Source organism: Nelusetta ayraudi, unplaced genomic scaffold (assembly GCF_046127955.1).
Source record: "Nelusetta ayraudi isolate G7.1 ecotype Tasmania unplaced genomic scaffold, CSIRO-AGI_Nayr_v1 ptg000022l, whole genome shotgun sequence".
Taxonomy (NCBI): domain Eukaryota; kingdom Metazoa; phylum Chordata; class Actinopteri; order Tetraodontiformes; family Monacanthidae; genus Nelusetta; species Nelusetta ayraudi.
This window is the reverse complement of record NW_027466072.1, coordinates 2,027,345-2,052,088: the sequence shown is the minus strand read 5'-3', so window position 1 is coordinate 2,052,088 and position 24,744 is coordinate 2,027,345. Positions and strand designations below refer to the sequence as shown.

At 43.7% G+C, this 24,744-nt stretch overlaps 4 protein-coding genes across 5 annotated transcripts in view; 1 reads left to right on the top strand and 3 right to left on the bottom strand.

Moving 5' to 3' along the window:
- Positions 1-1,138: 1,138 nt before the first annotated feature.
- mus81 (MUS81 structure-specific endonuclease subunit) lies at positions 1,139-6,954 on the top strand. 2 transcript variants are annotated; one of them, XM_076028059.1, is made up of 16 exons: positions 1,139-1,237; positions 1,563-1,732; positions 2,156-2,285; positions 2,416-2,501; positions 2,637-2,765; positions 2,953-3,033; positions 3,153-3,241; positions 3,518-3,889; positions 3,968-4,095; positions 4,182-4,294; positions 4,483-4,602; positions 5,275-5,370; positions 5,461-5,592; positions 5,710-5,813; positions 6,285-6,368; positions 6,629-6,954. In XM_076028059.1, the coding sequence occupies exons 2-16, from the start codon at positions 1,592-1,594 to the stop codon at positions 6,693-6,695; spliced, it is 1,872 nt and encodes a 623-aa protein (XP_075884174.1). In that variant the 5' UTR covers positions 1,139-1,237; positions 1,563-1,591; the 3' UTR covers positions 6,696-6,954. The 2 variants fall into 2 exon arrangements, with proteins under 2 accessions (XP_075884174.1, XP_075884173.1); XM_076028058.1 differs by having other exon boundaries at positions 1,236-1,362.
- A 1,123-nt stretch (positions 6,955-8,077) lies between these two features.
- Positions 8,078-13,699, bottom strand: tmem185 (transmembrane protein 185). The gene is made up of 7 exons (XM_076028061.1): positions 13,485-13,699; positions 12,548-12,724; positions 12,258-12,465; positions 11,887-11,970; positions 11,534-11,710; positions 10,803-10,926; positions 8,078-10,118 (listed from the first exon to the last, which is right to left on the bottom strand). The coding sequence occupies exons 1-7, from the start codon at positions 13,520-13,522 to the stop codon at positions 9,868-9,870; spliced, it is 1,059 nt and encodes a 352-aa protein (XP_075884176.1). The 5' UTR covers positions 13,523-13,699; the 3' UTR covers positions 8,078-9,867.
- Positions 13,700-13,942: 243 nt separating this feature from the next.
- Positions 13,943-24,744, bottom strand: part of ankrd46b (ankyrin repeat domain 46b) — a 29,036-nt gene continuing 18,234 nt past the window's right edge. Inside the window, exons 2-5 of the mRNA XM_076028062.1 lie at positions 17,497-17,532; positions 16,218-16,560; positions 15,668-15,826; positions 13,943-15,068 (exon numbers count right to left, since the gene is read on the bottom strand). Of these exons, the coding sequence (XP_075884177.1) occupies positions 14,852-15,068; positions 15,668-15,826; positions 16,218-16,528 (687 nt within the window). The 5' untranslated portion in view covers positions 16,529-16,560; positions 17,497-17,532 and the 3' untranslated portion in view covers positions 13,943-14,851. The remainder of the gene's footprint in view (positions 15,069-15,667; positions 15,827-16,217; positions 16,561-17,496; positions 17,533-24,744) is intronic.
- col4a6 (collagen, type IV, alpha 6) overlaps positions 18,365-24,744 on the bottom strand; it is an 88,778-nt gene continuing 82,398 nt past the window's right edge. Inside the window, exons 37-49 of the mRNA XM_076027866.1 lie at positions 24,063-24,170; positions 23,867-23,974; positions 23,708-23,779; positions 23,210-23,329; positions 23,010-23,126; positions 22,711-22,872; positions 22,526-22,624; positions 22,279-22,431; positions 22,064-22,180; positions 21,732-21,923; positions 21,428-21,599; positions 21,219-21,333; positions 18,365-20,488 (exon numbers count right to left, since the gene is read on the bottom strand). Of these exons, the coding sequence (XP_075883981.1) occupies positions 20,228-20,488; positions 21,219-21,333; positions 21,428-21,599; positions 21,732-21,923; positions 22,064-22,180; positions 22,279-22,431; positions 22,526-22,624; positions 22,711-22,872; positions 23,010-23,126; positions 23,210-23,329; positions 23,708-23,779; positions 23,867-23,974; positions 24,063-24,170 (1,796 nt within the window). The 3' untranslated portion in view covers positions 18,365-20,227. The remainder of the gene's footprint in view (positions 20,489-21,218; positions 21,334-21,427; positions 21,600-21,731; positions 21,924-22,063; positions 22,181-22,278; positions 22,432-22,525; positions 22,625-22,710; positions 22,873-23,009; positions 23,127-23,209; positions 23,330-23,707; positions 23,780-23,866; positions 23,975-24,062; positions 24,171-24,744) is intronic.

Below are 24,744 nucleotides of genomic sequence, written 5' to 3'. Positions count from 1 at the left end.
CGTTTCCACCTCCTAAGAGCACCTCTATGCTGTCTTAGGCTGTAAACAGATGACCAAATATGGGGGATATCTTCAGAGTTTGGATAATTAACTGAACGAGCCTGTTCCACTATAGTAACGCTATCTAGCCTGAGGATCTATTGGTTGTGCATATACAAAGCCTATGTCCATTCACATTTAAACTTTGTGGGTGATTAGAGGTTGACTGCATAGCACAATTTCTACTATACCACTACTTTTTTCTTTGCTGTGTGTTTCGAAAGAGAAGAAGTGGTTGGGTGAGGTTGGATTCTTGGTCTCTGTTGGGTCTTGTTGAAGGAATCCTGCAAACTCCTTTAGCCTGAGGAAACACAGAGGTGGTTTCATGTAACAACTGGATAACGGTATTGTGAGGTGACTGGCTCTCTTTCATTTGCACCACTTTGTGAAGCCTAGACTGATGAAGTGACTGTTTAAGAAGCGTTGTGCCTTAACAATTTGTCCTGTTATAAAAAGAAAAATCAAACGTTATTTATCGACCAGTCTTCTAATCAGATGACTTTCCAGGAATGATGACTGCTGATAGTGGAAGATTAAGTTGAGGCAACCTCAACTTACTCGTCAAGTGCTATGATGACCTGGGCGACACGATGATTGTCGATGGCAACAAGGGCGATGACCATTTTTGATGCAATAAGATTCCAACCAGGTTTTGGGATTTGCAAGTCATTATGGGGAAATACAGATTTACTCACATGGTAAAGTAATTCATGCAAATAAACAATACCCACTACTGAAAACTCTCAGATTTAATGCTGACTTTACTTTTTGACTTACTTTAATGCTAATCTTTGGATTTGGCTAAATCATACTCTTTAAACAAATTAAGTTGTTAAAAAAAAAAGTCAGCTTGAATCCTTTATCATGAAAAAGTGTGGCATAATGTAATGCGATTAATTTATTTTTTTTCATATATGTATGAAAAAGAAATCTACAGTTTGCTCGAAAAACTTGCTGTTAGCTGTTAGCTGTCATGCCTTGATTTCGCCAATAGAGGTCCCTGTGTCGATGCGATTGACCAAACGCACCGCGCCGTTCTCTTGTCACGTGACTACTGTAAACAAGGAAGTACGTCTTTGAAGGCGCCACCGCGGTATTTCTTTCCTGCAACATCAGCAGAGACCCGCCCTAATTTGCTTCTGATTGGGTTACACATTTGGGTTCTGATCAGGGATTGGGGTAGGAGTTGGGGCAAGGAGTAAGTGACCAATCACAAGCAAGTAGAGTCGAGTCTTCGCTTAAATCCATTGCAGAAAAAACTACTGCTAACCGCTTTAACAATAAGTTATTGGTAAACTACAGATAGAAATACATGCATTTGAGGTATTATTTTCTGTGAAAAATCCTGGTTACTTACTCTTTTTCAATTACATTTTCTGCGAAAACGTGAAAATGCACAGTGGCTAACTATTATTAGCTAACAGGAGCCACAGTTCATCATTTTTCCATGTTGTCTGTGTTTCTTTTTCTTGCGATGTTTACTGCGTTATGGTTGATAAACGCAATAAATGTTTTGTTTTAAGGTCGTTATCCTCCGGCCTCGGCTAGAGGAATGCCCGCCTCGGAACCGGCCCGGCTGGGTCGGAAACGTGCCCTGCCATCCTGCCCAAATCCGGTGTTCCTCAAGTGGCTGACCGAGCTCCGGGACGAGGCCAAGGAGAAGGGACTCAAGATCCAGTACACCTACCAAAAAGTAAAGTAGGCCATCACCTGTTAGTATCCTCAACACAATTTCAACACTATCAAACTGACAGAACAAGCGCCCTCTGTGATTTAGCATGCATGCTTTTTGTATACATGTACAATTGTTCCTTCACTTTTTACAAATGTGTATCACGAATGTTGTGAATGTGGCGTTGACACAGAAACCGTAAAAAACATTGTGTTTTCTTTCTATTTTTAACAGTTTAGATTCCCAATATTATCGCTGCACTCTATTTTGCAGAACAGACTACACACAGCAACAACACAAACAATAGCACTTGACGAGGCTACGGTTTGCGTGACACTGACACAGTTTCGCATACATGTTAATCAGCAAGGCACTCACTAAGCTCTGCGGTGCACAAAAGTGTGTTCAATTATGATGACGCTGTGTGTGTCTGCACATTTCCAGGCCATCAACTCTCTGAACAAGTATCCCTTGCCTCTTCAAACAGCCAAAGAGGCAAAGATCCTTCAGAACTTCGGGGACGGCATCTGTAAATTACTGGATGAGAAACTGCAGCGATATTACAGAGAGAACGGTACATAACATTTGTGTCAACAGGCTAAAGAGACATGGCAGAATTATCAATTACATGTTGTTTGTTAGAGTTAAAGCATAAAGCTGTTGTCTTGGTCCGCATCACTCCTTTGCCTTGTACTCTTCTGCAGGTCAAAACGCTTCTATCCACTCTTTGCCCAAAGGAAATCCCTCGTTTGACCAGTCAGACAGTAACACTCTGGCTCCCACTAAAAAGGTAAAGTGTTTGTCTTGCTTTATTTATAAAGGCCACATTCCATGAAAAATGTTGATATGATTTCAAAGGTTTGGAAAGAAACAGGTTAACGTGAGATTTTCACTGAGTGAGTAATCCATCTTTTCTTTTTTTTAGAAGAGCTCAGCTGGAAATGGAGGGAAAGAAAAAGACGGAGAAGGAGGCAGGAAGAAAAAGAGGGAATATGTTCCCCAGAAAAGGTCAGGGGGATACGCTGTGCTGCTCACGCTTTACAGACAATCACAGGTGAGTGTCTGCTTTCAATGACGAAGGTTTCTACTTGTCTGTGAAGGTTCTCAGTCATCCAGGTCATCTTAAGGTAGAAGAACACACAAGAACAAGAAGTCCAGTTGCCTTAACTCAGCCCTCCTACGGACTGTTTCTACAGTGTGTCATCAATAATGCGTCGTCCTCCCTGTCTTTCCGTCCTCAGATCCCAGGGAGTAAAGGTTACATGTTCAAAATGGAGCTGCAAACAGAAGCTCAGCAACTTTGTGACAAGTCTTTCACTGTGGTAAGAGGAATTTACAGCGCCAGACATGAACCCTGATAAACCCTGATATTAAACTGCTCTCTCATCAAAGCTCCGTTCTCACAGCGGCTTTTCCTCTTCCCCTTGTTTTTTTTATACAGCCGGACCTGGGCAGCAAGTACACGGCCTGGTCTTCAGTGAGCACTCTGATTCAGAGGAACCTGGTGCTGAAGACCCACAACCCCGCTCGGTACACAGAACATTTCAACTTGGAATTTGTATTTGTACTAATCGGATGCAACAAGTAAAACAATTTCAAACACAAAGAATCATTAACATATGAGTTTAAAGTTGTTAAAAAGTGGTTCAAGTATTTAGTCCAGTACACCGCTGTGCCTCCGGCCAGCTTTACCTCACTGATAACATTGCTATAATAGTTAAACATTTACGACCTCTTCAGCTACCATGAAAGAAGTTCTATCATGTGTTGGATCTAAAATACATGTTTCTGTTCATCTTCACTCAGGTATACTCTGACAGAGGAAGGTCTGGCTTTGGCAGAACGTCTCGATTCAGTTGAACGGAGAACCGAAGTTGTTCCTGAGGAGGATCAGGAGGAGGAGAAGGAGGAGGAGGATGTTAGGAGTGACACAGAGGAGAAAGAAGATCCTCCCCGCGTTGTGGACCTGACTGGCAGCGACGACGGTGAAGAATCAGACGAATCGTCTTCTCGACACAGCCTGAAGGAAAGGCTGGCTTGTGCGAGGGACACTGATGTAGCCAGTTCCATAGGAGAAGATCAGATGACGGCTGCAGTGAGCAGGAAGCCCAGTGCAGGGCGTCTGCCACCAGGGAGCTATGACATCGTGCTCTGTGTTGACTTTATCGAGACAACTGGGTAAGAAGGAGAAACTTAAAGGCATTGACGAATGGTTGCGACAGCAGACGTCCTTGACAGAGTGACGTGTTTGTACAGCGGCAGCCACCACCGCAAGCAGGAGCTGGCAAAGGAGCTCCAGAGGAACGGGGTCAACTTCGACGTCCGCAAGCTGAACGTGGGGGACTTCCTGTGGGTCGCCCGAGAAAAGCTCTCTCCCGTTCCAGGTAACTCAAACGCGTGGGAGCAAAACCAATGCGTCGCAGTTAAAAGAGCAGAAAAGTCACTTTCAAGCTGGACTCTCCGTCTCCAGGTCAGTTGCGAGCGCCTGCAGGCCGGGAGCTCGTCCTCGATTACATCATTGAGCGGAAACGGATGGACGACCTGTGTGGCAGCATCATCGACGGGCGCTTCAGGGAGCAGAAGGTGAGAGCAGAGCGTAAAACCTCAGCAGCCGCATTCTTTTCCGTTATTATCGCGTCACTGTAGTGTTGGCTGAGTCTTGACTGCTCTGCATCTAAAATCCCCGGTCCGTCCCGTCTGAGACCGAGACCCTTAAAAGGTGTCGCCTGCTCTCGCTGCTCTCTGACTGAACATTTTCCAACCCGCCTCAGTTTCGGCTGAAGAGGTGTGGCCTCCGTCGGCCCATCTACCTCGTGGAGGAGTGCGGGGCGGCGGCGTCGCACCTGAGTTTACCTGAATCTACGCTGCAGCAGGCCATCGTCAACACACAGGTAGGTTCACTAGAGTTCATAGCAATGTTTGCATGTGCAAAATACACCTCTTGCTGTGTTTCGGCGCTTCATTGTGCAATCCATATTCTGTATGCTGTTAACATTTCACAATGTTTGCTTTGCAATTTGTTTTTTTCCCTCTTCACATCGTTACCACATTAGATTAGAATTTCCAATATTGATTTTAAAGGTAAGCTATGGTCAACTTCATTCATCCCTGAGGGGAAATTAACTTGTCACAGCAGCATCACATAAAACAGGCAACGGGACAGACGGTTAATAAATAAATAATGTAAAAACTGCACTTTGCCTGATCGATAAGAGGAGATATTAAAAAGTTCATCATGAGAGGTGAAAAGAGACGAACAGTGACTGTGGGTTAAAGTGCATCAGGGGATGGCTGAGGATAACTGTGATGTCATGTGACTGTCATGTGACCTCAGAAACAACAACAGTGTGATTCACATGGAACTGGGATTTGTTTTACATTGGAGTTGTTTCTGACACCTGCAGGGATGGGAGGGGCCTTCTGCTTGCAGATGACGACACTGGCAACATTCTTCTTTTCCTTCTTGCTGATTCTCTTCCATTGTGCACCCTGTGTAAAAGTGAAGGCAAAGTGAATCAGGGAAAAGCATCCTGGCGTTTCAAGAGTTGTCCCTTCTGCTGCAGGTGGTCGACGGCTTTTTCGTGAAGAGAGTCCAAGACGTGAGGGAGTCGGCGGCCTACCTGACGGTCATGACCAGATACCTGACCAAGCTCTACCAGGTCTGTCTGCTTTTCCTCGGGTCAGAGGTCAGAGTGATGGACGGAAAAAACTAAACTTGTTCTTTTTTTTCTTCCAAATCTCAACTGCAGAACTGTGTGCTGACCTGTCGCTCCAGGGAGCTGGAGGGCGATGGAGAGAGTGAAGGAGTGCAGGGCGCCGGGACTCCCTCCTGCTCTCTCATCTCATTTGCAGAATTCAACTACGGCGCCGTCAAGAACAAGGTCTGCATCTACAGTGGCTACAATCTCTGGGGAAAACACTGCAAAGCCTTCAAAAGATTGCTGTGTTCCTGCTGTGTTTATGGACACAATAATTAATGTTTCTCATTTCTGCTCCAGTGTCAGACGGTGAAAGAGGTGTTTGCCAGACAGCTGATGCAGATCAGCGGGTTATCCGGGGACAAGGCTGCTGCTATACTGGAGCGCTACAGCACCCCGCACAGGTGACTGTTTGTTGCTGTTTGCCTGATGGAAATGACCTGCCTTTACACTGACCCTTACTACAAAGTTTATTGTATCATTTTCCAGAAATTTTGATTCAATTTATGTCATAATTGAAACACTAAAAACAACATTTCGCCTGAACAATTTTTAGATTGTGGAGCGGTTTTGTGGAACGTTAGACAAGAAAATAGAGAAAAAAATATGCAATTTAAAAATATGTTTTGCAACCTGATTTACATTAGTGAGTACATTGGTGAACAACAGGAAGTTGCTGCGGTGAAGGCCTTGCATCTTAAAGCAGAGTTGTGCGGCCTCATTCGTTGTTCTGCGATTCAATTTTCCTTAATGGATTCACACACTGTCATTAAAACTGGAATAAGACGAGATAAGCTATAGAGATAAGTAGCACAGTTTTTTTTTTTTTTTTTTTTTTTTTTTAAATGTTGTTTTTCTTTCCCCTCTCCCTCGAGCCTGCTGACGGCCTACGAGCGATGCTCCTCAGAAGCAGAGAAGGAAAAGCTGCTGTCGTCTATCCGATATGGAAAACTCAACAGGTCTGTCGACCAATGCTGGATTCAGATTTTCACATGAACGGGCCTGAGTGACCGAGATTCTCTCAGAGTTGAACAGTGTGTTGTTCACAGTATGAAATCACTACCGGTAGTTCTGCTAACAAATGGAAACAAGACCAAAGTCATTCATTAACCTGAAGCGTTTTTTGTCCCGTGATGCCTTAGTTTGATATTTAACCGAAGGTAATTTACACAGAATGAGATAATATGCTTAGTAACAGTCTTCTGTCTGTGTTGTTCAGGAACCTGGGTCCAGCTCTGAGCAGAACAGTCTATCAGCTGTACTGTACTCCTGGAGCACTGACGTAGATGCACCGAGTCCAGCCTGATTTCTTCTTTTTTTTTTCTTCTGTCTCACAGACGGATTTAAACCTCCGCTCTTACCTCACGGCAGAAACCTACTTGAATAGAATTTTTCTCTAGATTCTAACTGGAGGACTTTGTTTATGGATGCTGCTATATATTTTTATTCTGTAAAATAATCGGATGAAAAATAATTATGCCGTATTATTCCTCCAGGCAGCTTTTGTATCAATAAAATTTGTTTTTACTGTTTTTCTGCACAATACTAAGATTGTCTCTGATTGTATTTGCTGTGTATCCACAAAGCTCCACTGTCCTGCAGTGCTGCAGGCTTGAACAGCGCAACCCTGTGGCTGAAAGGATGTCAGACAGACCAGAACTGACTAGTCCAGGCATAGGCAAGCTACGGCCCGGGGGCCTTTAGGGGCCCCTTAAGATTTTTAATCCGGCCTGTCAAACTTGAAGAAATTATGATAATCGTTAAGTAGGTAAGAAAACAGTATTGTATTTCTTAAAGATTTTCAATAAAGAGCTAAATACCATAGACAGATATTTTGTTATAAGGCTTTTGTTCACTTTCAATTGATAATAATGGATTGGATTTACAAAATGCTTTTCAAGTTGCCCAAAGACTGGGATAGGGTGGGATTTGAACCACTGACCTTTTGGTCATTGGACAACCTGCTCTCCCTCCTGAGCTACACTCACCCCACACGATACACATCCATCTGCTGCTGCTCCGGCCCCTCTGTCACATCAGCATCACCTCTTGAAACACAAACAGATTTTTCCCACAAACATTTTGATTATTTGTGTACAAATTTTAACCTCCTATTCACATGGAAGCAGTTTCCATATTGAAGTGTTGACCCCATGAACTCCACCTGGATGAAGTTGCTCTGTAACAGAAGAGAGACTGGGGCAGCGCAGGGTGACTTCCATCTGACCTCCGACTTCAATTAAGATTAGGATCAAATACACCACCAGTCAGAAGTTTGGACACGCTGGTTTCTTCTTTATCTTGACTACTTTCTACACTGTAGATACACACTGAAGACATCAAATCTATGACCAAGATATGTGGATTAATGTGGCAAAAGAAAAATAATGTTAAATACCTAAATATGTTGTTATATATATATTTTATATGAAGGGTGATCATTGTAGATCATCTAAAATAGAAAACTTGTTTGAGTTATTTCACACTTTTTTGTTTAATACATCTTCTATTCTTAGTTTTGATGCCTTGTGTGACAACCTACAATGTAAATAGTCAGGAAAATGAAAAAATAAAATAAAACCTTAAATCAGAAGTATGTGTCCAAACTTTTGACCGGTAGCGTATATTGAGGCAAAAGCGAGGGAATAACTGATGAGACATAAGGGCGTTATGCTGTTCAAGACATGGATTCTCGACCCAGTTTAATTCTAAAATAAATACGAACAAATTCAGGACAAGACGCTGCGATTAAATCTGCAGGTTGCTCCGCTTGCAGCATTAAGGGACTGATTGGTAAACAGACAGTTTTAATGCAAATAAAAATAGGCCATATGTAAAAAATATTTACACACTCCAGCAATCAATGTTCTAAAAAAAACAAACAGATTTGCTATCCGCAGGTTGTTGGTGAGAGGGCTCGACAAACAGGGGTTGACCACAAACCTTTTCGACCCGACCCCTCCATCAGGTGAAGGTTTATACAACAGGACAACAAAGCTACCGGACAGATTCTCCACACGCAAAAGATGCATTTACTCAGTGTGGCTCAACGTGAAACCGCTGCTCGGATGCAAATCCAAACAACAACAACAACAAGACAGTTGAAATTCTCTCTGCCTTCTTCTCAAACCTTCACTCTGGTCCCAAACCCGACAGTGACTGTACAGCGACGACAACACGAGGGATCAAGAAAACAAAAAGAGAAAAACCCCCCGACAAGTAACAAAGTGCCATTTCCATCTCAGCTCAGCTTCTAGCAGGTCTGTCTTCAACACAACAGTCGTCAGGCAACTCCAGGGAGCACACACACACGGGTTGGTTCTCTAGGAAGGGCCAGCCAGTATTAAAGCTCCATGCTACACAGCTGCTAGGTCATTTCACAAGTTGGTGTCTCAAAGGAAGAAGTCTCCAACGACAGAATGGTTCTAGTTTTAAGAGGCTGAATTGCTCCCAGTCAAAGCCTCCAATTCTTCATCATTTAGACTTATTTTCAATTGATCGTAAATAATTTGATTCTTATTCGAAGGACGAGCTTGGCGGTGAGTTAATCCTGGGTGTGAGTTGTCACCAAGCCACACTCACTGTTCATTCTCGTGCCGCCGACTTCCAGGTGAAGTCCTGTCAATATGAGAACAGCAGAGATCCGTTGTGATGGGATGCTGCTCTGGTTTGCCACTTCCTCTGGCTGCATCATGCATCAGTCAACTCAGCACTCCAGTTCAGGAAGCAGATGAGAGCAAAATTAAACTTAAGGGCTCATGAAAAATACAGAGACTGTCTCACAAACAAGGAGCTGGCCTGCTGGCCAGGAGAAATACTGTTGATTTTGCTCCGAGTTGTATTTGACAGCAAAAAAAAAATCCACTTCCTGTTTGAAGTAATTATCTCTGAGTAATGATACAATCTCTACCGTGATGACTATGTATTCTCTGAAATGACTCTTAAACGTCCATCTGGCCGTGAGACTGTTGCATTGGGGAGACAGACCTGAGAAAGAGAAAAACAGAAAACATTTTTTCAGCTCAGCTTTCACGGAGGAATACGGTTAGAAGGATCCAGAACTGAAGCTCTCTCCGCTGGTCCCCATCAGAAATCCCAGGTTAGCTTCACTTATGATTCACACGCTTCCGAGCTCAACATCTTGTCCAGAGACGCACACCAACACCTCATCCAAGAGGGACAAGACCCCCCCCCCCCCCCCCGCACTCCCGTCGCCCCCGAAAAGTGTCCATCTAGAGAATGGATGAAAATTAGGAGTGAGTGACACAGTGGAAATTCAGCATCAGGTGACAAGAGCGGTCCGTTTGTCCAGTTCCTTGATTCAGTCCCTGGAGTCTTGGCTTCAATAGAACCAATAATAGTCCAAATCCTTCAGAACAGCAGGTTAAAAACCAAACGCAGCGCCCCCTGCTGGTTTGGCCTGGTGGCAGCCCTGACCCGCTCCGCCCCCAGGTGTGTTTAATCCGGCATGTCGATGCAGAGTTTGGGCGGCGGGACGAAGTACTTCCCCGGGCTCTGAGTGATCACCACGCCAGTCTTCTTGTGGAACATGGGAGCGATCTTGGGGGGCGGCTCCGGAGCGGGAAGATCTTCGGCCGCTTCGGGGTCGTCGCTGCGCTGGAGGTCGTAGGAGACGTTGCCGTACTCCCGCAGGAAGGGGAGGAGCTCCAACAGGAAGTGGCAGAAGTCCTTGCGGATGCCAAACCACCCTGAAGGAAAATAAGCGGTGCAGAGTGAAAACTGAGCGAAATCATTTTAAAACCCATTTAGGAGGACTAACAGATTGATAAGAATTTCTTAAGACAGTTCATTTGAATGAAGGCGTTGCCAACATACTTTCCAAGTCTTCAGAAAGAATGCGTTACACTTCACATCATCAATTTAACATCATCAGAGGCCCTACACTCTGGAACAGTTGAGCTCCCCCTTTGAGACCCAGGTCTTCCTACTCACTCTTTAAAAAGCAGCTTCACAAACATCATCACATCCAGTCACTTCCTGTCCTCTGCATTGCCGTACATCTTCATTCAATGCCTTTTTTGCAATTCTCATATATATATTTTTTTTTACTTATAATGAATTATAGATTTTGTTTAAATTGTTCATTACTCGCCAAGTAATAATCTGTAATTTGTCCTTATTTTCTTTTCTTCCTGTTTTTCTCCATCCATTGATCATTTGTACTACGTCTCCTTATATTTTTCAAAGTGTATTTGCTAGCCTCGTTAAGTTGACTGTAATTATTGAAAGGAGTGGAACTCCTGTACAAACCCATTGGGCTTAGTTTCATCCCTGCACCATTGATATTTTTGATGTGTGCTAAATAAATGAAATGAGATATTCAATGGCCGCAATACTAGCAGTAAAACCGCAGCGGAGTTTGAAATACTCACAGTGGTTGCCGCCCTTCTGGCCAAATGTGGTGGCCATGAGTGTGAGCAGCGAGAGCCAGAGAGGGACAAAGACACACACGTAGCTCAGGCTGTTGTGGCCGTCCAACTTGTGCACCAGCAGAATCTAAAGACGGCAGGGAATGTCTTGAGTCAGCGAGGCAGAAAACTTAGTCTAAGTCTTTGAGTCTGTACATGACTCGACTGTGACAGACTCGACTGTGACAGGCCTCATCAGGTGGTGGATTGTCTGCTGATGCGCAGCTGTGACATCAAAACCCGGCTGCTAAACATTGAGAAGAACAAAGGGCTCACTTGAGCATTTTTTTTTCTCCTGAGGAAGAAAATCTTACCTGACCTTGTCGTGCCTCAGCCTCAGTGTCCATATGCATCTTTAAATAAACTTTCACACATTCATATTTGTAACAAACTACACAGACTCTATCACAGCCTGTACATACCTAGATAAATAGATTCACATTAGCCACATATCTAAAGCAGTGGAAAAAGGTTTTTGGACACCTCATGCATTTGAAATTCATTATACAGAAATTAAACTCTGTCCCCAAGTTCAGTTTATTTTAGACGCGAACAGCAATGATTTTATTGTATATGTGATATGTACTGTATAGTAACAACAAGGTTGAATTATTTACCTAAAAAAAAAAATAAGAGTCACTTTTCACTTTATTCACTACTGTGCGTCAGCAGGCGTGTAGGAGTCAGACACTCACCTCAAATGTCAGGAGGGGCACGACAATTGTCATCCAGCTTATTGCCATGGTGATGTGTGTTCGCCGCTGCTCGGCAATGATGTCAATGGAGCGAAGAAAGAGGACTGACCAGATGATGTAGTAGAGGACGACAAGGCACAGGAAGGACATCAGGATCCACAGGGGGACACACACAACCTGTAGCCACACGCAAACACCAGCAAAATATATCAGCGAAAATGAAAAGAGCAGCAATTTTATCTTATTGTCATTTTAAATGCACAGTTGAGATATTGAATATCCTGAACTCGGAAAGCACCCGAGATCCGAGCGCAAAGTGACAAACAACATTTAGTTTAGTCTTTCTATCTCACCAGCCAGGGCCAGTTGATGATCCTGTCCAACCTCAGAGCGATGAAGATGAACTGAAGAATATTCACTGAACACAGCACCTCCAGCTAAGGATGGAGCAAGAAAGCTGATCAACACACAGCTCCTCTTCAAAACAACAATATCAACAATATTTCGATGAGTCTATTTACAAGGATTAAAATATCAGTTTCGACGTTCTACTGTTTGTTTGTTTTTTTTTGTTTTGTTTTGTTTTTGTTTTTTTTTTTAGAAATCTTGTACATTTTCTTAAAACTTTTTCCTCTCATCACCTCAAAAAAGAAATTCAAGTATCTGACAAAATAAAAATGACAACTCCACTTGGTTTCAGTGTAGTGAAAGTTTCATTTCTTGCCTCAAGGGAGCGGTCGTGTCTAAAGCCCCACACACAAGCTGCTACAGAGACGGGCGAGACGAAGAAGAGCGGCATGAAGACGAGAAGCCAGAAGTAGTTTCCCCGAGCCACGCGGTCGCACACCAACACCTCGAACATCAACAACAGCACATGGAGTCCCACAGCGATCAGCATGGCTTTGAACTCCACACACGTCTCCCCTTCCGTCCTGTGGGGGCAAAAGGAGGAGTGTGACGTTTTCTGCAGACTGCAGCAACAACAAGCGACACTAAACCAACACAACATTTTACCTGTACTGGGGATTGTGAGCCCACACCCCAGTGCCCACAGAAGCGCCAATAATGACCAACAGCTTCCACAGCCATATTGGTGTGAAAACAGCCCAGTAACTCCATTGAATGACTCCATCCAGCCTCAAGGAGAGCAGCACAGAGAAGAGCAGCAGGCACGAGTAGATCAGGAACTTGCTGCAACAGAGGAAACACACGCGTTGGACAGCTGAATACAAGAAGCTTGTTCTTCCCTGAAGTGTTGCCTCGATTACACTATCAGTCAAAAGTTTGGACACACCTTCTTTACAACTTTCTATACTACAGATACTGAAGACATCAATTATATGAGCATGATACATGTAATTATGCACCAAAGAAAAACATGTTAAATAACTCTAAATATGCTTTTTTTTTTTTTTTTTTAATGAAAGGTGGATATTTTATTTATATTATTTACACTTTTATTTACGTTTACTGTCTCCTACATGATGCCTTCAGTGTGAAACTGCAACGTCAATAGTCAGGAGAACGAAAGAAAAGATATTCAATTCATAGGGTGTGTCCAAACTTTTGACTGGTAGTGTAATGAAGATGTAGAACATATTTAATGTCGTAAACTTTAAACTACAAGAGTATATCGGACAACCATTCACTTGTATATTGTCGTACTCTAAACATCCAGACAGTTAAACGCTGGTAAATTGCAGACTTTTGACGAGGAATTCCTAAAAACTTGTTAGCTCTAGCGTTAGCCAGACCTTATTAGAGTACATACTTCCACAAAGCATCAAAAGTCCATTAGTGCTAAAGTATTATGCTCAGTGCCCCGCTTCACGAAACACAAGTTTTGAATCATGTCCCCAAGACTAAATCCACACAAGCGTGTCCATGTTTTGGTGACGAGGTAACATTAGCACGACTCCACGGCTAACGCTAGCAGTTAGCATTACCCTACCTGGGGTTGAAGTCTTGGAAGAGCCCTCTTAAATTCATGGTGCCAGTGGGGCTCCTCTGCTACTAACACTAGTTGCCTGTGTCTTTGGTCGACTCAGTGCCTAATTTGTTTGCTACACATCGTTGTTTTACTTTTTGGGCTAGGTGACTCCGTGTCATCACAGCTTTCGGCTAGCCCGTGTTTTGTTTTCCATCGGAAATCCTGTCACGTGACCGGATATTATCGACTGCTTCTGCTGTGACGCCGCAATCTGTGACCTGTTACGTTTTATTGCAGGGGAGGGCGCTGTTTCACGTCCAAGCTGATGTTTACCGTTAAGAAGAGAGAGGAATGTGGACGCCCCACTTCTTTACAGGACATACTTTTCACAAAGAAAAACGATATAATTGGTATACTAACTGGCACCAAGCGTTGTAATTCCAATCTGATTATACAACAGAAGCATAAACGACACCAAATTATTTTCACAGTAAATAAGGATTTACTTCAGATGTGTTATGCACAATCAAGAATGGTAAACCAACAGCTATTACAAATCTACGTCATTCAAAAGATAAAATGAATATACAAAAAAATATGACTGGGTTAATATTAACAACGGTTTAGAAGTATCGTGCCCAAGCTGAGTGCTTCCGATGGAGGAAGGAAACATGAAGCGCTCTCCTAAAAGGCACACAGTCAAGGTGCTTGAACAGAGTTTAACACACCTGCACAACGTGCAATCTAAACCATCACAACTGAACTGTTAGCAGTGAGAGTAAGATACACGTTACGTGACAGGTGAGGTTTGTGAAAGACAGGCATGGGACTTAAACGGAATCTACAGTAAATCCAGCAAAATGAATGCAGTGGGCATTGATAAATAACAACTGAAAGGTTGGATACAAAGGGACATAAAGAATACACAAACACTGGTAATATACAGCTTGTAACAGGGCATACAGCATTGCAGGAATGAAAAAAAACAACATTATGCATAACAAAAGAAGCATTTTTTTCTCATTAATATTCAGTCATTAGGTCAGAAGCAGTATTAAATGTTAGCTTGTGTTAAAAAGGATGTGTAACACACCAATGAGACATGAAGATAGTGTTATATGAGGCGCTGGTCAGAATGAGATGCTGCCAGTATCAGGTTGTTCCTTTGGGTCACATGTTTTTTTTCTGTTTTTTTTATAAATATTTTTTTCATTAATCCCACACATTGACTTAAATCCTGGCTAGAAAAGAACCATTTGAATTGTTTCCCTTATAAGTCTGCTGAAAGCAGAACTTCCTTTTTCACACTTGCTGTTTTTGTTTGTTTGTTTGTTTTATTTGTTTGTTTGTTTTATCAGACCAGCGGGACTCATTCCTGTCACCCTCCCTCAGTGCACCAGCTCCAGCTGGCTAGTGGAGAAGGGCAGCACCCCGCTGACATAGTATGCGATGCCCAGGGAAAGAAGGGCGATGACCACAAGCAGCAGCAGGACCCTCCAGAAGCCCAGGTCCTCCACAAACTCCTGCCAGGTGGTGCGGAAGCTGGACAGAACCCCCTCGCTGCTCTGCAGGTTGGGGTTTAGTAGAGAGTGGCTCTCCATGGCACTGGGCAAGGAACAGCAAAGCACGTAATATAATGTTAAACACTGTAGGTACAAGTGTTGAAATGATAAAATGCTCCAGGTCACATCAAACCAAACTATTACAAGAAAGTTGGTGGCTTTCTCTCTAGTATCCAGCATCATCCTTTCAGAAGATGATGGGGAGGTTGCAACTGAGTATGATCTGGTTTGCTGCCAACAACTGGGTAAAGTCACACAGTTGAAGTAATACAAACATCCTTTCTCACTCTGCGCCTGCATTTGATTGCAGGGAATCACTTTTTCTTTAAAAAAAATAAAAAAATAAAAAAATAAATGTTTCTGACTCTTGTTTTCCCCAACTTCAGTAGCCAGAGAGCAAAGATACATCATAGTACAAACTTGGCCAAAAAAATTGATTCTGACACCGACTGTGTTATTGAGTTTGAGATTAACCATCACACGTTTCTACACTCGTCAGCAAGTCTGTCGTCTGCATGACCCAGTTGGTAAAAAATCTGTTGAAGCCAGTGGCTCCACCAGATTACACTGCCAGTGGCAGGAATTCTAATCCCTGCATACACAGAGTCCCACTTCCTCAGCAGCCCCCACCCATGTGTTCACCTCTCACTGTCGGCCATCTGCATGGTCTCCAGCTTGGAGTGTGGTCCCCTGTTGAAGCCTTTCACCTCCTGCTCCTCCAGTCCTTCCAGTAGGCGGATGGCATCCTTGTTGACGCCGCGTCTCTTGGCCAGCACCAGCGGGGTCGACCCATTGTGGTTGCTATGGGACAGAAAAACAAAATAAAAGGCTGTCAGGCTCAGGAAACCTGATATTAGGTTATCATTCAAATATCTCCCATTTGCCTGTGGATTTATTGGTTTGTCTGAAAATGCTTCCAGTGAGGCACATGTGAATACTAATGATGCAATAACTGATGCATTGGTGAACATTCACAGGTGTCTGCTGCCAACGTGTTGCTTTTTAATTCGATAAAGTCCCAGAATGCTGCTTCAATTTTTTTTTTTTTTTTTGTGATTTTACCCAAATCACAGCAGTTTGAGAACCAATGAGATCAAGTGAAACTTCAGAAAACATGAGCTGACTTTACCATCAGATGCTATAAAATCTTTCAGGGTGCACATTTAAGTCATTCACCGACCCCATTTCTTACCAGATGTCAATTTTCAACCCATTAGACACCAGGAACTGTATAGTATCCACATGGCCGCAAAGATGCAGAGCCGTGTTTCCTTGATAATCTGTCGCCAGCAGATCGGCACCAAACTTGTGCAGGAGGCGACATATGTCCACGTTGCCGCGGGCAGCGGCTAGGTGAAGGCCAGTGCGGCCCCGGTTGTCACGGATGTTGGGATCGCATCCCGTCTCAAGGAGCCTTTTGGCAAACGGTAGGTCTCCATCAATGCACGCCTGCAGCAGAGGCACATTGGTCTGCGATGAGTCGTTGATGAAGACATAGGACATGTCCGAGTGGGTGTCAGAAAATTCCAGCGTACCTGACGTTTGGAATGAAGAGAGGAAGAAGGTGTGAGCAGAGATGTTAACACACCTTTGATGACACTGGGTTACGTTTTACAAGATGTTTTAATGGCACCCGCTGGCTATAAACACGTCTGATTTTACTTGTCAGTGTTACAGTATCTTTCTATGTCAATCTAGGGTTAAGCCCTAGATTAAACACTTTGAAGTGTCAAGTGTTCAAGGACTGCATCAAGACACCCCGGTGAGACGGTGGGTGACTTAGTTTTAGCTAAATGTCTCATGAGACGTCAGAATGAACCGATGCTCATTCATATATTTCAGTTATTTAGTACTGATTCTAAAAACCCTGGCGAAACGTTTTCATCCGACTGTCAATATAATGTGAATATCTTGTCTGTTTGCTTCTCAGTCTAATAGGGTTCATAAAGGCTTCTTCTTCCTCTTCATGTTTACCATACAAGCCATGCCTCTTAGACCGACTTACAACGTCAAAAGCGTTTACGTACACACTTAATAAATACGAATTTACGGGAACGCATTCAAAGTCTTCATCGATGACAACGTAAACTCTGTTTGGAGCAGAATGTCACGTAAACAGGAGACATTACCACCATGGCGTTGTTTACTGAGAGGAGATAGCTTGACTAAATGTGGCTGAGCTCGCTAGCGGGAGACAATCCCTGATCATAATGATCTGTTGCCACATACAGCAACACAGGGACACACGCTTATGTCTTCAGTCGTGTGATTCTTTGCTCACTACGACTTCAAAGGCTGCGCCATAAGGAAAACCCTGGCAGCTAAGGAGTAAGCCAGTGACGCTAGCTTAGCAAGCAAATGATGACGATCTAACGTTAGTAGAGAAAGGATTACAATTTAAAATTCAGTGGTAAATTAAATATTAGAAATACCAAGATGTTATCTTCCTGGGCATCAGTTGCAAAACTCACCTGTTGATAAGTCCCAAATCAGCGAAGAAATGTTTTAACTTACTCCGTTGCTAACCTCACTAGCAGAGTTGTGTTATTGTGATGAAAACGGGCTTCCGGTTTCCCTTGGGTTATCTATTGGTAGTTTGCCACCATCTAGCGGCTGTACGACATTACAACAGCATTTATCAACACAACCTCCAGAGTACCTATGTCACGCAATGTACACTACCAGTCGAGAGTTTGGACCCATACTTCTGATTGAATGGTTTTTCTTTCATTTTCATGACTGTTGACATTGCTATGGAAGCCCGGAAATTGGCTTCCATACATTGCAGATTGCCACTTAAGGCATCAAAACTATGAATGAACACATATGGAATATGTATTAAACAAAAGAGTGTGAAATAACGCAAACATGTTTTTTTTTTTTTAGATGATCTCTAGAATAGCCACCCCTCACGCTTTGTAAGCATACCAAAATCAGGTTTTGCAAGCCCTTTATTGCCCCATCTATTTTGTGCATGTTTATTTTAATGCTCACATGTTGCATACGGTTGCTGCTCTTCTTGTTGTTTGAATCAAGCCCAACAAATGGCCACAACAATGAACTAATGCTAGAGGCCTGTGTCAAAGTCGGTGACAATAAGGAAAAAAGACCCTGGTGTACACGCTAAATTAAATTTTTCTACATTAGGATTCCTCTGTTAGAGACTTTATTTCAAAGTGTGTGAGCACAGAAATATGTATTACAGTAACAAGAAGTCACAACAACAACAAGTAGTCACCATTTGTTATTGATCCTCTTTGAGGAGAACTGCATTGTTTTTAGTAACTTCAGGCACTTACTGTCTTTTGCTCCACAAAGCACCATTGGTTTTGTTTATTGGGGAAAAAGTACAAACATACCATAAAAAAACACAATGTTGTATCTGGTGAATCATCAGTGGTGAATATAGTTTTCATATAAAAACATAATCCTAAAGGCATTTTTCAATCTCATAATATTTAATGTACACATCATCATCATTATCATCATCATCCCATTCCCTCCCTTCTCAGTAAATAAAACCAGGAGATAGTATCATGACTCAGGTAAAATAATTACAATCTAGATTACAAAACAACCGTTGGCAAAAAAAAAAAAGAGCAAAATAAAAGTAGAATATCACAAAGGAATAAGATCATGGCTACCCAGCTGAGGAGAGTCATGTGCTCGACACAGTGGTCATAGTGGTTACAAGTCACCCAGTAGTTCTCACTGTCCAGATTAAAGGTGGGAAAACAAATTGTTTTAGTTTGAGTTGATCCTACCTTTGCTTTCGGTGGCAAACTAAATTTAAAAATGTTACCTAAATGTACAATTTATCAACATATCTCTGTATACCCTTGTCTAAATTGACCTTATCTTTTAAAGAATTGCATTTTTAACTCATCATTGACAGGTAGGAAATGAATAACCTCTTCCTTCTTATCCAAAGACAGAGAACAGACTGGAGGATGAAGAAGGAACAAATCGTAAAATGGTTGCTGGAAAATACCTAAATAAACTACCTGCATTTCTTTGAGTGTAATGTAAACTGTAATGTGGACAAGGTATTCAGTATTGGGGGAAAAAACATTTTGGTCATGACATAAAGCCTTGAGAAGAAATGTGACTTCTGAATTGACTTGTTTCTTTGCAGCGAACCATGTGACCTCACATCAGTGCAATATAAATGGGAGTGTGGAGTCATAATACCGTGAAAAATTGCAGAATTTTTACTACAGAAAAATAATCTGAATTATGGCTTGCAGTTTGCTATGCTTGTTGTTGAAAATTTAAGGTTACATGTTTCTTTGTCCTTTAAAAAAAACTAAAATCAAAATACTTTTTATGAATTAAAGTCCAAATCTTATGTTTGTCAATTTTTGGCAAATCACAAATTAAGGATTAAAGTTGATGTGTTTTGGCCAGTCGTGTCAGATTAAATTGTACCTGTTTCCTAAGAATCTGGAGGAACAGATAGAAAGACAGAATGGCACCAACTGATCAGTCTGTCTTCGTCATAAATGTTTTGTCCCAGCAATTAACTAGGTCATGACCTTTTAACTACAAAATAATAAAACAAACAAACAAATGAAAAAGAAAAACGGTTGGCATCTCTGCAAGAACCCTTAACATAACTGTGTTAGATGTAAAGGCATAAGGTAGCAGAATCATTGTGGCTGCTAATTACAAACATAGGGACCAGAGTAGTCAACCTCAGCCATGTCAGTTTAGAGAAACAATCTTAAGAGCTTCAATTTTAATTGAACTGGTTTGATTTCACCATCTGAACTGACTGGTGAAGCAGCTGCTCGGCCGTGGTGTGTTGGCAGTGCAGTGCCATCCAGGAGCGGGGTGGCGCTCTCCGAGGTAGCGCGGGAAAGAGTCACGCTGGCGCCTTTCGACGATGAAACACACAGAACAGACACAAAGAACAATAGCACCAATGTCAGTGATAAACGAGAGACGAGCGCTCACACGTCGGCCCTCCTCCTCCCCCACCTTCCTCCCTCCAACTCTGACAAGCCACTTATTCCTAAAATGGATTAAAAAAAAAAAAACTCTATGAAAGAAAATAAGACGGGCCAATCGAGATCGTTCGATTCTGAGACCACCAGCCGATGAAGAAGTAGGGGCTCGTTGTCAGTCATGTGTTCTTGTTGCTTTCTTATTTTTTTTCCCTCTGGGAGGTGTTTCATGCATCGCTCCGTTCACCTCCTCCTACTACAAGATCTTGCTGCAGACTTGGCAGCGGCTGACTCTGGAGCGTTCCTGGCCCGCCTTCATGGTCTCCTGCGCAGGCGAGTAGATGAACTCCTGGCTGGGGTTCACAGTGGTGAGCCAGAAGCTGTACTTGTTGGCGAAGTAGTGGCAGGTGCCCTTGGCCCCGTTGCACTCGATGAATGGCGTGGCGCGGAAATCCTCCAGGCAGGAGCCGGGAGACACCAGGGACTGACCGCCGCCTTCAGCGCCGGCTGCCGTGTGCTGCAGAGATCAGGGGTTGCGTTAGCTGAATATTTCCTCTTGCTGTGGGCTTCTTGCAAACAGTAACTACGTTTACATGCACAGCTTAATCGAGGCTATGCTAAAAATTTGGTTTTCTCATCTAATCAGACTTTTCTCCTTGTCCTCATATACATGCAGCTGAGAAAAACGAATTATTGACGGGAACATGTCCTCCTCCCGAGCACTAGGCGGTGATATGAGTCATTTCAGCGTGTTCATTTCCGGGTAACCTCTTTCGTCACACAATAACAAAATAACCGGATCGCAATACAACACCGGTGTTATGTCCATACTGGTCTTCAATTTAACGGGTTTCCTCACCAAACAGCTGCAGATGTGCTTCGCCACGATCAGCGGACTCGTCACAAATTCACAAACATACACAACATGCTACTGGCGATTTTACGGTAGCAGGCCATATCTACCACAGTGAATATACCCTTGTAATGAAGCGCTCCGTGAAAGAGGAAATATGATGATATATGCTAATTTGCGTTGAGCTGGACTACATTTCACCTGTATAAAACACTCAGTAAAATATCTATCACCTGTCTGTGCCTGCAATTTTTGAAGGCTATGTAACGTTTTGACCCATTGTAATACACCACCTGTCCACTTGGTGTCAGATTTGTTGCAAAACAAACACACAAACTCTACTCTAATTCTAGTACATATTGAAACAATGCATTTAGGACAGCCTCTAATTTACCATGAGGAAGGAGTATCCAATCCAGAGGCTCCTCCAGCTTGGAGGACAGCTGGGGATGGTCAGGTCCTGACTGTGAACTGCCACGGCCTGAGATGGAGCCTCGCACACGGAACACCTGGAGGGTGACAAGCTTTTTTGTTGAGGTACCCGAACTGTACACTGGATGTGATGCTCAACTTGCTTTTTTTAATTTTTTTTTTTTACAATACCTGCTGATGTACGGTTGGATCTGTAACTCAGCCACAGGCATCATGGGTATAGATGCACTTGTGGAGAGCCAGTAGGATTTGTCGTTGCGGCTGGCGTAGTAGCACACCTCATTGGGGGAGCAGTAGAGGAAGGGGATGGTGCTGAACCTGGGGAGACACGACCCTGGCTGACCTGAGGGGACAAAGAGAATAAAGCACTATGAACATCTTGCGGCGTGATTTATCTTGTATACCAGGCTTTATGTTGTATTGACGTGCAAGGTTTTTTAGGTCGGATTTAGAGCCCATGTTGCTCCCAGCATACCGAGGTCCTGGTTGTGGGCCTTCTCCTGTCCTTCCACGTACAGAAGACTGTATCCGTCCCACAGCTTGGCCATGCCCTGGGGACACATGGGGACCTGGGAGTCTTGGCTGTGCTTCACCAGAGTGAAGCCGATGCCGGAACTGCGACCGACGCTGCCAGGAGGACCAGGGCGGCCGGCATTTCCGGGGGAACCTGGGAGAGAGAGAGAGAGAGAGAGAGAGAGAGAGAGAGAGAAGAGAGAGAAAGAGAGAGGAAATGAATCAAAGGTTGATCCAATGATGTGAGGCTTAGGTAAGATGGATGTAGTGGGTTGAAGCTGAAAAGACCCTGACCTTGTGCTCCAGTGGGTCCTGGGAAACCAGGGGGTCCAGAATCACCAACTGCTCCTGGGAGACCAGGAGATCCAGTCCTGCCAAGTTTTCCAGAGGAACCTGGACGACCCTTGGGGCCTGTAGAGCAGAGGTTTGAACAATTTAATTCTATTGTATTCTATGGAAACAAACAGCACATTTAAACACACTTTAAATCTGAATGTTTCACTTCTTACCTGATCGTCCTGGCAAGCCGTTGGAGCCAGAGTCTCCCATGGTACCAGGAACTCCGTTGACACCAGGGTAGCCTGTGTCCCCGAATGGTCGCACAAATTCTCGAGGTGGCTGAGGCACTGTCACTCCTGGGATACCCTTCCGACCGGCAGCTCCTGAGAGGAAGTAAGGAAAAAGGGCGGAATGGAGGAGGAATTCACTTTGTCTCCAATGCTATGAAACTTTAACATGTAGGTAAAGACCCCCAACCTCGGAATCCCTTGGCTCCTTTGTTCCCGTAGTAACCAGGGTCACCAGGGTAACCCTTGAGACCAGGACCCCCACTGTAACCGCTCTCCCCTCTTTCTCCTGAAATGACACAGTTTTATGAGTCAGACAGACACAAGAATATGTTGCCGTCTTCCTTTGAGAGACAACGCGGCCGAACATCTCACCTTTAAATCCAGGAGAACCAGGAGCTCCAGAGCCTCCTGAGCTTCCAGGTTCTCCTTTTCTGCCAGGGGAGCCGGGGAAGCCTGGGAGCCCGGAGTCGCCCCTGTCTCCTTCAGCTGTGCCTGGACCAGGTGGTCCTGGTGGTCCTGTGGGACCTGAAGGGCCTGTAGCAAACAGAAAGAAATAAGAAAGCCAGACAAAATGGACAGCGGGAAGCAAATCTCAAGATGACAAACTAAAAGCTTCGAATTTGAAAGGGGAGCAAATGTAAAGACGCTGGAGGAGAGAAATTCACACTTACCATACTCTCCATCCAGTCCAGGGAGGCCGGGGTCACCCAGAGGGCCAGCAATATTTGACCCTGTGATCTGACCAGGCGGTCCAGGTCGACCAGGGAATCCTGGGAGTCCAGCACCACCTAACAGAAAAAAGATGATTACATTCAGTGTTCAAACATTTAAAGTCAAGTTACTGCGTCTTTTTCTATGCTGTTTGTCGCACCTGCTTCTCCTCTCTCTCCCTTTCCTCCTGGGATGCCTGGACTCCCCGGGTAGGAGACGCCTCTCTCTCCTTTCTGTCCTGGATATCCAGGGGAACCTGGGATCCCTCCTGCACTTCCACCTGCGGACAAATATGACACATTCTCACACTTTTTTGAAATTGTATTCTTAAATGTTTAGAAGTTAGGAAACAGGTCGAGTTCTTGTTACTTTTTTAGTTTTTTCTTCTTCTTCTTCTTTTTTTTTTTTTAGATATAACTGAATATTTATAATTTAATTATTTAATATTTCAAACTGTTGTCTCATTTTCATAAAATGGTTTCTAAGGCACGTCAGTGTAAATTTCTGTCTGTTGTCCACTAAAAAGGTTTGGTCAGTAAAGGTTGGACCATTAGGACAGCAGAGTAAAAGGCATAGCTAGCAGGATGCTTTCATCTTCCCAAGTTTAAGAATACTGTTTAAAGAAAAATGGTTTGTTTTTGTGTTGAGGGGTCCATGCCTGGAGTTCCAGGAAGGCCTTTTGGACCACCAAGGCCATTAAGTCCATCCAAACCAGGGGCACCAAACAATCCTGAAACAAAACAACAGAAATACATTCATACCTCAGCTATTACCTAACTTGGGTAGGAAACACAAAAATAAATCAGCATGCTCTCACCCTTGGGTCCAGGGCCTCCTGGACCTCCAGGAAAACCTGGAGTCCCATCCGCTCCTCTCAACCCTGGGAAGCCAAATTGGCCTTTTGGCCCTGGGAAACCAGGGGAGCCTGCAGAGCAGAGAAGGTGAATATCATCGACATCACAACTGCATCAGCTGACAAAATCAAGACAAATGCAGTGAGTGATATTTCTCACCCGTGATGCCCGGCTGCCCTCCTTCACCAGGAGCCCCCTTTGTTCCAGGGTAACCTGGACTTCCTGGTAATCCCGCGTCACCTTGGGCACCATTGTTGCTGGAGCCACCTGGAGGTGAAACAGGCAAAGTGTACGGGTAAGACAGTCTGCTCAGTGACAATGTCAATAGCCAGTGCAGACTAAAGGTCCTTATGCACAGCGGGAGCGAATTCGCTAGGCGAATAATTTGCGCTATTTTAAAACCTATTGCAGTCAATGGCACCGTACACACCGGCAGCGAATGTTTGATGAGCGAAAAAGCAACGGGTATTTTTTCGCTCCTGTGTCGAATTTTACGCAGGCGAAAAGGCGAATGCTGGACTTCTGACCAATCAAAAATGATGTTGAATGGTCGATGACGTCACATCAACACGTCGACAATGCTCTCTCCCTCTGCAAACATGGAGCCAGTTGACGTAGCAGCCCTCCAAATTGTCCGACGGACATTCTGAAGTACCGGCCAAATTTCACTGGGTCAAATTTAGGCTCCTGGTTGGTGGTGTTGAACTCACCCACGATCTTATGTCATTCTTTTTTCTTTTTTTTAAGCCGTGGTGTAGAAAGCGGTGTTTCGTTTTATGCACGTAAAACACAACTTGACATCATCACTTGAGGATGTTGTCGACTCCATTGTTTCTCCTTC